The sequence below is a fragment of the Panthera leo genome, chromosome B1, assembly GCF_018350215.1.
Source record: "Panthera leo isolate Ple1 chromosome B1, P.leo_Ple1_pat1.1, whole genome shotgun sequence".
In the NCBI taxonomy this organism is placed as follows: domain Eukaryota; kingdom Metazoa; phylum Chordata; class Mammalia; order Carnivora; family Felidae; genus Panthera; species Panthera leo.
Window position 1 is genome coordinate 81,133,132 of NC_056682.1, and position 12,208 is coordinate 81,145,339.

At 40.4% G+C, this 12,208-nt stretch overlaps 1 protein-coding gene across 5 annotated transcripts in view; it reads left to right on the forward strand.

Moving 5' to 3' along the window:
* ZNF827 (zinc finger protein 827) overlaps positions 1 to 12,208 on the forward strand; it is a 172,994-nt gene that overhangs the window by 57,975 nt on the left and 102,811 nt on the right. For all 5 annotated transcript variants that reach the window (XM_042935378.1, XM_042935382.1, XM_042935383.1 and 2 more), the window contains exon 5: positions 6,753 to 6,986. In XM_042935378.1, coding sequence (XP_042791312.1) covers positions 6,753 to 6,986 — 234 coding nt within the window. The remainder of the gene's footprint in view (positions 1 to 6,752; positions 6,987 to 12,208) is intronic.

Here is a 12,208-nt window from a genome sequence, read left to right on the forward strand (position 1 = left end):
GTGTGTTTTTTAATATAACTTTATTTTTTAAGTTCACATTTCTTGTATGTATTTATTCAAACAGTCCAGCAACCAGAGCCAAGTTGCTGCGTGATAAGCACACAACATGCAATTAATGTTACGGTCGAGAGAGGCCATGTAGCAGCGTGAGCCCCTAGGACATTTCTGAATTTATTTTGCCGATTGCACTTTCAAGAAACACCACTTACACAGGGATGTTGTGGCCAATGAGAGTAGACGTGTAACAATTCGCCTTGTAATCTCAAGATGCCTTTAATTAAATTTATTCAGCTGCTTGAAAAAAGAGTATAATAATGAAAAGTTTTTGCTTCCAAGTTGACAACATTTAAGCAACCGCCCTCGTTCCTTATCATAAGACCAGAAGCATTTAACACTTTCTCTATGCAGTAAAGCCACTTGTGATTCAATAGTAACCACTTCAGCTTTGCTCCATGGACTGTTATTTGGAAATTTATTTAATCTCTCTAGTCTCAGATTCCTCAGCTGCAAAATGGGACAGTAGTACGGTTGCTGTGAAGAGCCAATAAATTATTTCAAATAAACTAACACTTAGCATACTTCCTGGTCCACTTTAAGTGCTTTGTAAATGATAGACTAGATATATCTGTGTATCTGCACTTGTCTGTCTGTCGGCCACGATCAGAAGCTTCACCAAAGTAGATACACTTGAACCCACCCTGGCATTTAATTTAAGGTAGTGGCTCTCAACCAGAGGTGTGCACGGGGGACAGCTGACAGTGAGTTTTTGTTTTCATGATGGGGTAGTGCTGTTGGCATCTAGTGGGTAGAGGCCTTAGATGCTGCTAAACATCTTACACCGCACAGGACAGCCCTCCGCGGCAAATTTACCCTGCCCAGAATGTCAGTTGTGCTGAGGGTGAGAAAGCCTGATGATGTAAGGCAGGCACATGGACTCCAGGAGGATCACAACTGTACAGTTTTACATGGACATACATGCTCAGGCCTGAATTTTTTGAAAGATCAGTGCAGAGCCAGTCTCCTCCTTACTAATGACGTATTCCTAGAGCTCTGCCACTCCTGTAATAATGGGAGGCAATGTGTTATAAGTGATAACGAAACTCAATTAACTTGTCAACACAAGTAAAAATTAGGGGTCTCCATTACAACACAGATGACTGTGCACATTTCTAAATTAAGTTTTAAATTAGTTTAAAGAATCTTAAAAACTTAAATTGGAAACAAACATTTGTTGGGACCCCTGAAGCTTATCCTAGGATTCCTTGGAACACTGTTTGAAAACCACCAATCTGTGGTCCCTTCCAAGTCCAAGAGCCTGGCTGTGCTGAAGGGTGAGGTAGTAAATAAAATCCTTCATGGCCTACCTTTTTCATGTAGCATTTCAGCATTCACAAAATTGCTAGATTCTTTCAAAAGAATTTTTTTTCTATGTTTATTATTTATCTTTGGGAGAGAGAGAGACAGACAGACAGACAGAGGACAAGAGGGGGAGAAGCAGAGAGAGACAGAGGAACACACAGGATCCGAAGCAGGCTCCAGGCTCTGAGCTGTCAGCACAGAGCCCAACACAGGGCTGGAACCCAAGAACTGTGAGATCGTGACTTGAGCCGAAGTCAGACGCTTAACCCACTGAGTCACCCAGGCGCCCCCCACAATTGCCAGATTCTGAGCTGAAAGAGAGTCCTGTCTTATTAAATGCAGGGAAAGTGTCATCTTCTTCCTTCCCCGGAGGGAATGGACAAAACAGAAGAGCAGCGGCCATGGTGCAGTCCAGTCTTCTTCTTCCACCTTCTTAGATGTTGACAAAATTCCTTCCTGCAGAAAGGGACGTTTTCTGTCCCTTACCTCTAGGTCATGTCCCCACCTTTCCCTTTAATTAACAAAGCCTAGTTCACTCCATATCTCTTATTTCCAAAGCCCATAGTCCAACCTCTTAAGGTAGTATCCCTCTCAGAAGCGCTTGGAGGGAAAGGAGAGAGCTTGGGTGCATTTTCGGCCAGAAACCTTGAAGCCTAGTGTCTCTGTGATTTGGAAGGTTTGGTTTATTAACCTCTTGGGCTCTTAGTTCCCTCACTTATAAAATAAGGGTAGTAATAATATCTACCTCCTGTGACTGATGGAAGCACCAATTTTTGTTAACTTCTCAAATGCTAGGTGTGTGCATTATTATTAAGGACATTTATAGAATTGTCCTGGGGGAGTTGGGGCACTTGGAAGGGATCTCAGCGTGAACTGATCACCCTTTGCTATAAAGAGGGATATATATATGTGTGTGTGTATTTTTTTTAATCTTTGCCTATTATAATTGGAAATTTGGGATAATTTTATCCCAGTGGCTTTCCTATTCATTTCCCATATGAATCTTTATCTTACATCCTTTTTAAATCCTCAAAAAGCTGATTTATTTCCTTTAAATGGCAGCCCAGTTCTATTTGAGTGTGTGAACTTACAGGTACACATAATTTATAATCAAAGTAGCTCAGGTCCTAAAATGTTGGGAACAGAGGCCTCTTGATTATGGGGCTTCCTCACTGCATTAAAAGTGGAGTATCTGGAAACTTTAAGATACATAAACAGAAGTCAGGGTAAAGGCTGTGAAAGTCTTTTACGAATTGAGTTCCATATGCGCACAGATTTTTGTGTTGGGAAGAATGAAGTAAAGACTAGGCAGTGAACTGTAAATTGTTCCTTTTTTCATAGCAGTTTCCCCAAACAACAAAAAAAAGAAAACATCTTTAATTCGACCTTTTTCTGTAGAAAGAGAATGGGTCTTTTTTAAAGTAAGATAAAAAGACAAAAGCAAGATAATAAAAAACTATGGCAATTATTCAGTCAGATTAATTTTAAAATGTAAGCTTTATGTACTATTTTTAGTATAAATATTTCTGGTAATTAAAAGATAAGAGGGTAGGGGCACTAGGTGGCTCAGTCGGTCAAGCATCAGACTTCAGCTCAGGTCATGATCTTGCAGTTTGTGAGTTCGAGCCCTGCGTCAGGTTCTGTGATGACAGCTCAGAGCCTGGAGCCTGCTTCGGATTCTGTCTCTTTCTCTCTCTCTCTCTCTCTCTCTGCCCTTCCCCTGCTCGTGCTCTGTTTCTCTCTCTGTCTCTAAAAAATAAATAAACAAAAAAAGTTTTTTTAATAAGAGGGTAGCCTTCATATTTCTATTTTACATGTGTTTGGGAAATTAAATTGGGAAATTACAAGTGTTTGGGAAATTAAAACTTGGGCAAATGAGTGTTTCCCACGTTGTTTTTGTGTGTGTGATCTGTTGCTAACTATATTTACATTTCCCCAGAAAGTTACTAGTGTTATGTCATTCTTGACATTGTCAGAATGAAAACCATGTATGAAATGTCTGCACATTTATAATCCAGCAACATACCAGCTTGCCTATTGTCTTTTTAAGTGTCTTACTGAAGTTCTGTTAAATCTGAGTTGTACTAACAATGCTAATTTTTTTTCTGAAATCTTATGTATGTACGCATGTATCGTAACTAATAACTTGTAGAAGCTGGTTATATCTTCAGAGAGTGTCAGCTTAAGGTTGCTCTCTCTAGAAATTGGGATTTTGCTTCTAGGGCTTCGATAGTTTCTCTTTCCTAACCTCACCTTAGAACTTTAAAAAGTTTTAACATAAAAGATACAGAACATTTTTAAAAGTACATAACTTTGAATATTATTCTTTCCTTCCCAAAGAATCACGATTTCAGACTTAATAGACAAAACACCACTTAATTATTCTGTTGTGACTAACTAGGATACTTTTGGAAAAGGATTTTATGAAGGGTTCTGGAAGAAAGGAATAGGGCCAGAGAGGATTTAGGAGATGGCTAGCAAACCCCTCCCACCCCCTTCACCAAAAGTGGTTGAAAGGAGAGAAGTATGCTAAATAAACAAAGTCCTCTTAGGAGGCACCCTCCTGGTTGAGGTCAGAAATACGTGAGGATTGCTTTAGAGACCATCATTGTTCTCTTTGGTTTAGATTCTGATGGCATTGTCCCCAAAGGGTCAAATTTTGTTTTATTTTATTTTATTTTATTTTATTTTATTTTATTTTATTTATTTTTTTAAAGTAATCTCTATGCCCAACGTGGGGCTCAAACTCACAACCCTGAGATCAAGAGTCACATGTTCTACTCTCTGAGCCAGGCAGGTGCCCCAAAGGGCCAGATTTGGACCTCTTTTCTTGAAATTTTTCTGGACTCCTCCTTTAGTAATGCCAGAGTCCAAGTGAATGATTACTCACAGATACCTCAGTAAGTGCTATGGTGTAGATAGCAAAGCTTTTATCTCTAGGTCTTTTTCCCAGTCTAATGATCAGATCCAAGGAAAGCACTTCTGATATTTTGGGATTCTTAGTTTTTGTTTTCCACAAGTAATAGTGAAGCACCATCAGATGTCACTAATTTGTAGCTACGATATTTTTTTAATTCCACAAATACATATTGAGCACCTCATATGTGCTAGGCACTCTTCTAGGCACTCAAGATACATCAATGTTAAGGTCATTGCTTTCTTGAAGCCTACCCTTGAGTTAGGGAAACAGACCATAATGGTTAATATAATAAATAAAAACAAAATTATACGGTATGTGATTAGTCTGCTTGGGCTGCCATACCAAAATATCAAGGACTGGTGGCTTGAACAAAAGAAACTTACCTCTAACAGTTCTGGGGGCTGGAGGTCTGATGAAGGTGTTGGCAGGTGTGGTTTCTTCTGAGGCTACCCTTTTTGGCCTGAAGATGTCCACCGTCTTGCTGTGTCCTCCCATGATCTTCCTTCTGTGTGCATGCCTGCTGGTGTCTCTTCTTATGGGACATCAATCATATTGGGTTAGGGCCCCACCCTGATGCCCTCTTATAACTTTGATTATTTCCCTATCTCCAAGTACAGCCACAATGTGGGTTAGAGCTTCAACATAAGAACTGGTGGGGGTGGGTACAATTAAATCCTTAACAATAAGTTATCAAGTGATAAGTATTTTGGGGAAAAAAAGAAGAAGATTAGAGTAAGGTAGGAGAGACTGGGTGTCTATGGGGTGGGGATTGCAATTCTGAATAGGATAGTCAAGGTAGACTTCATTGAGAAGGTGGTATTTGAAGGTCAAATTACATTCACGTGTTGTTTATAGCACAGGGACCCGAAGTGGAGGAGTGGTGAGGTGGAGGTAGGTAAGGGTGGAGGTCAATAAGGAACCTAGGGGGGCAGCTCACAGAACTAGGTTCTAGTGCCAGCTGTGCATCTTTCTGGTGGTAACACTTCCAAATGTCACGTTAGCCTTCCAAGGTCCAGTTTCTTAATACGCTGATCTGTGTAAACTTGTGATTCCAGAATGTATATCCTTAGAGGGAACAAGGGAGAAAGGACTTTATGGTTGTGTATAGGCTACGGTAGGTGGTGGGCAACAAGTCAAAAGCTTTGTGGATTTATCTTTATCTTCTTTTGTGTTAAGCGGGAATGGGCTTTTGGCTCATCTAATAAGTGTTACTAAGAAATGTATATTAGGAAGAGATCTTCTTTCTCAAAAGACCGACACATCTAACATAACCAACCTAAAGGTCCTACTGCATGGCCCATTAAAGGGGAGCAAGATGCCTGGGAAAGTGGCCAGTGGTGGAAGAGGATGCTTGTCTTCCTTCTTGGTCTTTCCCAGGGAGTGAGTAGCTCAGTTGGGGAAGGCTTGTTATGGTGTAGCCAAGCCACAGAATCCATCCCATAATAGACCAGTTAGCTCTGCCCTGACCGCACACTCCACACCAACCACCCATGCTAAAAATGGAAAAAAGGACATTAGTGGAAAAACTGGTGAAATCTGAATAAAATCTGGAGTTTAGATCATAGTAATGTGAATTTCTTAGTTCTGACGAATGCACCATGGTTATGTAAGATATGAGCATCGGGGAATGCTGGGCGAAGAATATATGGGAACTCCGTGAACCATCTTGCAACTTCTCTGTGAATCCAAAATTATTTCAAGATAAAAGCATTTCTTTTAAAAAATGCCCATTGTGAGGGACGCCTGGCTGGCTCAGTCAGTGAAGCGTGTGACTCTTGATCTCAGGGTTGTGAGTTCGAGCCCCACGTTAGATGTGGAGGTTACTTAAAAATAAAATCCTTAAAAAAAAAATGCCCAACGTGGGCTTAGAAATGACTTGAACCACAGATGCGGATTTATTCACCGTGACTGGAAAACAGTTCCAAGTGCGTGCCCCAGTGTTCGAGGGTCAGGAACGTCAGTTTATAATAAGGCAAGAGTGGGATATCTCTAGTTTGAGCTTTTCTCTGGCAAATTCGTCACCTTCCCACCCCACCCCAGGTTTCGGCTTCGGGGACTGCCTCTGACTCATGTTTCTATTGAATATTTTCTGGCAGGATAATTGCCTGAAAGCATTATTTTATAATAGGATTAAGTGGGAAGAATGCTTATAGGTCAGGGAGGCAGCAGCATATACAGGAAAGAAGACATTTGGGGAAACCAGAGAGAAAATGACCACTTTGTAGAGGCAGCACTTCTTCAACTATGATGGGTTCCAAAGATTCAGAAGCCCACACTCTTCAGAGTCCTGTGCTCGCGGAGCGTGTTGTATTTTTTTCTGCCCAGGTCCCATCCTATTTTGATCGGGTTGTGGTCCCTCTTGCTGTTGGCACACTGATTGTGCATTCCATATCTCATTAAGTCCGGGGGCAGCTAAGAGGGGGGGGTGGCCTTTTGTATATGTATATATACAATACCTTTCTTCTTCTGACAGCTGCAAATCAGAAGGAGCCCATGAATCTTAATTTTAAAGTGAAAGAGGAGCCGAAGGAAGAAGAGGCCTTAAGTGCCGCTTTGCCTCGGTCCAGCTATGTGTTCAGCCCGGAATCTGAAGTGTCAGCCCCAAGCATCGCTGAGGACACCCTTAAGCCCCAGGAGGGGAAGGGGAACGTGCTAAGGCCGGATATGTCAGTCAAAGCAGCGTCCGAACTTCTCATGAAACTATCAGGTACTTGGTTTATTCTAAAATATTCACATTCTGCTCATTTCGTTTGAAGTCAGCTGGGCTCCTTCCTGCATGGGTTGTAATTAGCCTAATGGTGGCAACATCACATTATTGAGGTGAATTCAGGAGTGACTGGATGACTTGGCTCACGTTCCTGTGTCGTGTGTACGAGTCTGTTTGCGGACGTTAACTGTGTACCTGTCTTGTGAAATACAGCCTTCTTTTCCTGGAAATTGTTGGAAGACACTGTTGCTTTCTAAGATGATGCAGGTCATAGTCTTAAGTGGGTTCTAATGACGTTCAAAGCACTTCTGCTAATTGGTCAAAATATCTATTCTTTCTTAATAGAGGACCTTTCTTTCTGTGTGTATTTATACTGTATTCGTTAAGAACCATTAAAAATATTTTTCTTAATAAGCAGTTGAGATGGCACTTGAAGTAATTACCAATAGAGTGGCAATAAGAGATTTTATGAAGAGAAAATTTCATAATGGAATATTATAATAATTAATCTAAGTTCTTGGGATGAATGAATAATATTTTAATCATATCTAAATGTAATCCCAGCCTGTCAGTGGTAGGAGAAATGGGTTATAATTTGAAATTCATGTATTTTGGGTTCTTTTCCATGCAGTCTCCCATATGTGCCTTCAAAACAGGTAAAAATTTAGGGTCTTCTGAACTCAAAAGTATGACTTTCAGAGCATGGAAAGAAAAGTTACATCAATAATAATACTTACCAAGTCATATCCCAGCCTCAGTTCACTAAAGGTGATTTTTAGAAACTATATTCAAAATGTTAATATGAATCAAAAGCCCTTTCAGTTTGTAACTTGCTGTGCTTGGAGGATGAAAGCAGGAAATACATTAGGGATATTCGTTCCTGGTAATTTCATCAGCAATTCTGACTGTGTTTCTGGTTGACCAGTAGGTTGGGAAGTAAGAAATTAATAGTGATTTACTTAGAGCCATTATATCAGAACAGTTGAAATTCCTGTATTTGCCAGTTGGTGGGGTTAAGAATTCTTTCCTTTGATGTTAATTTAGAACACACTGGAACTTCAGGGGAATATGATTTATTATAGATAAAGCATAAGACAGTTATTACATCCTTATTATAGCCCCGTTTTTCTAAACTTCACAGTGATGGTTCAGCTTCTTTTTAACAGATGGGAGGTCTAGCAAGATTATGCTGATTGCCGAAAGCTGAAAGTTTAAAAAAATAGTGTTCAGGCCAACATATTTTCATATATTTGAGCCCTCCTTCCTGTCGAAAAGTCTCAGTGACAGAGTATAATGTCTGTTGTTTTTCCAGTCAATTCAAAGGGATCACACAGCTCTCTGATTCTTCTTGTGTAGCATAGGCTTTCATATGGCAGTGACCCTCTATCAGCAGTAACTCCTGTTGGTAGGATCCTAGTGTATACTATTTCTGTTTCAGAGTTTGTTATGCAACCAGTATTGTGAGCAGGGAGAGCTGGGGTGGCACCAAAAGATAATATGCAATGAGATTTTAGGAAACTTTTTTTTTTTTTTAAAGTAGTCTCCATGCCCAGTGTGGAGCCTAGGTCAGGGCTCGAACTCACGACCCTGAGATCAAGACCTGAGCTGAGATCAAGAGTCAGATGCTTAACTGACTGAGCCACCCAAGTGTCCTGTGAAAAGATGTTCTTTAAGGAAGACATTTTATCCTGACCCTTTTAACAGATGTGATTTGAGACACTCAAGTATGAAATCATTTCCTAGATAATAATGATATCCCTCAAATAGAATATGGTCATACAGCCTTGCACATTTACTGATATTTGTAGACAACAGTGACCCTTCTAAATGTTTATGTTGACTTACATTGAGTACATGTGCTATTCAACAACAGTTGAATGTTATGACACAGTCGTACTTCCAAAGGGCATCTGCCCTGCTTCCTAGCGTGGAAGTGAAAACTTGTTCGAACAACTAACATAACTCTTTTTTTGTCCTGAAAAAATTCCCCAACATTTTTTTTGCAGGAGACTTAGGTCAAAAGGATATGCATCACAGCCCCTATCTTCTAGATGGTTATGATCTAGTAGAGGCAGACCAGGGCAGTGGCTTCCATTCCACAAGCATTTTGCACTTAGAACTCCACACATCTACCCTCTAGCAGATTATGATCAGGTAAACTGTGAAGAAGTTTCCAAGTTAGTCCTAAAACAAGACATGTAACTTAAAAACAAGCTTCTTCCATTCCTAAGCCACAGGGTAAAGAGGACTCACTCTTTATTGGGTTTAAAGTGGATATTAGAGTTTCTAATCATGGATGAAGCAGTGCTTTTGGAAGGATGTTAGGGAAAGACTTCCTATGCTCTCTCTCCTCAAGATGTAATTTTAGCAATTTCAGGATTCATACACTCAAAGACATCCAAGTAAAGGACTTGTTGGTGTCTTCAAATCCCCTTTCCCACGATAGTTCCCATCCCTCTATGGACAAGAGGTCTTGCTCTTGTCCATACATGGATGTCCTTGCACACATGCAGGTTAGTCAAAGCTGCATTAGGTTCACCTGGGTTGATACCCACAAAGCCCTTCTGCAGGCATTCTCATGAACAGGAGTCCCTATTGCTTCCTGCCTTGCTGATTTTCATTTATAGTCTTCTGTGGCATGGAGAAAAATCCTTTCGGCCAGGAAGAGTTGGGTGAGAAAAGTATGCCCCATGCATTAGTATACATTTTTTTTTCCTTCTTCCAGATTTGAGAAGATGTGGAATAAAAGGATTTTCTTCTTTGTTGCTTATTCCCTTGAGATTAGAAACTGTGATTTGTAGTGCAGGCACTCTTAGTCTTTTCACTGAATTAATACAAGGAAACTGGTCAACAATTTTGGCTGCCTCATTTCCAGTTTTAAATTAATTTATGTTGACTCCTCAATGATGGATGTTGGGCACAGGGCCTAGTGAAATATCATGTGAAACTTTCCTGTGTGGAGAAATGTCTGTAGGTATATTGTTTTCCAAATTGACATTTACGTTTTATGGGAAAAACACAGATGAGGTAGAGGCTAGGCTAAATTTTTCATTAACTGTGTGTTTGGGAAAATCTGAGTTTTCTTCCTTCCTGCAGCTCAAGTTCTGCTTCCAGTTGTTAATTGGGAAGTCAAGTGCCTGACAGCTGGGCCAAGTAAATTGATTACCATAAAGAAAGCAACCCACTCTAAGGAAACTGCTGGATGTCTGTGACTACCTGTTGTTATGTGACACAAGGCAGCCAAAACAATCAGACTTTTTTGCTAAAGCGCATAGTTGCCAAAGATAATTCCCAGAAGTCTCGATTTAAGGAGGCCAAAATCCTAAGTTCAATACAGACGATGTGTAACATTAGACAAAGAGAATCCTGTCACTATTAAACCCTGGTTTTGCAACGTCTGGTGACCTCACAAACTTATGGAACAGATGTGTTGCTGCAGATGAGATGCAGTGTTGAAGGCAACACAAAACTTTATCTGTTTTGTCTCTGTTGTGCGGTGAGAGAAGTAGCTGGACACACAGAGATAAAGAAATGCCCCTTCTCCTTTTGGGGAGCCACATGCTTGCGAGGGAATAAATACATCAAATGTAACATGTTTGTAGATGAACCTAGAAGTAGCGGGTTAAGAATGCAATCTCAAAAATATGAATTCCACAAAAATAAAAGTTGAAGTTATTTCAGAAACATTAATGAAAAACTAAACACTTAAATTTACCTACCATGGTAAATACAACCTAATATTAGACCTTAATTTGAAACACATCTATAGGTTTTCTTATTTCTTTGCTCAAGGAAAGAAACTGAATTGATTTATATTCATTTCTGATTTATATTTATTTATCCCAGTCTAGTCTTAGAGAGAACAATAAATTATAATTGCCTTTCTAGAGAAATCCAAGCAGGCCCTAGATTTGAAATACATAATGGTGTAGGATTCAGGGAATCTCCTGAGTAAGATAGGGCTTCAGCTATGAAATATTAATTTATTTTCTTATTTATTTATTTATTTATTTATTTATTTATTATAATTTTTTAAAGTAGTCTCTATCCCCAGCATGGGACTCGAACTCACGACCCCAAGATCAAGAGTTGCATGCTACCAACTGAGGAAGCCAGGTGTCCCATAGCTATGAAATATTTAGAAGCAGGTGAACTTGGGTGCGATGAAGTTTAAGATGAGTTTAATCTCTGGGGGGAACTGAAACAGAGAGGAAAGAGACCCCCAAATTGACTTTATTAACAGTTTTAATTAAGGCCTTTTTGGTTGTACATAATAAATCCTCTTCAGCCGGTTTAGGCAAGCCAGGGGAGTTTAACAGAAGATGCAGGTTTGGGGTAAACTTATGGAACCCCAGGGGAGGGATGCAGAAAGGCGTGTCCCTCACTGAAGCCGGAGTCTGGAGGACCATGTGGAAACCAGAAAGCTCTCATTCTCTACCTCATCCCTGTTTCTCTGTGCAATGCAGATGGGCTTTTTCGATTACCCAGTTCACATGGTGGAAAATGGCAATTTCTTGCAGCTTTCTGAGTTTGCCTTTTATTCAAAAGAGGAGCCAGACAGAAATTTCTTAGTCCCAATTCCAAATTCCAGCTGATTGCCCCAGCTCCAAGTGGGATCCACCAGTGGAAACTTCTGTCACTAGGGATAAGGTCACGTTGGGCAGACATGGCTGCGGTCTTATAGGATGGCTGTGAGGGAGAAGAATCCCCAGAAATGTGTCTTGGGTGGGCAAGAATGGGGGTGGCATGAAACCTGGAAGATAAACAATATGTGTGAACCACAAAAGTTTGAGGAGCAGATTATGGTAATTGCTGTTATTTAAATATTGAATGTAAATGCGTTTTGGCCTTTGGATGACTTTTACCTTTCTTTTCTGGTAGAGTCTTGGGGAAGACCCGCCCAGCCAGGACTCTGCCTAGCCAGCCTCAACTCTGTATGTGCTGTGGCATTGCTTCTCAACGAGTGGTCCCCAGACTGGCAGAATCAGCATGGGTGGGGGAGGATAGGGAAATGTTCGAAATACAAATTCTTGAACTCTACTCTGGACCTTGTTCAGACTCTGAGGTTGGAGGCCCAGCTCTCTGTGTTTTTGCAAGCCCTCCAAGTGAACCTGACAGCTAAGTTTTGAGAAACCCTGTGCCGAGGAAATGGTCAATGAGAGAAATAAATTTTGTCCATCTGAGTAACATGCCTACGTTAAGGCTGACAGGGAGCAAAGCTC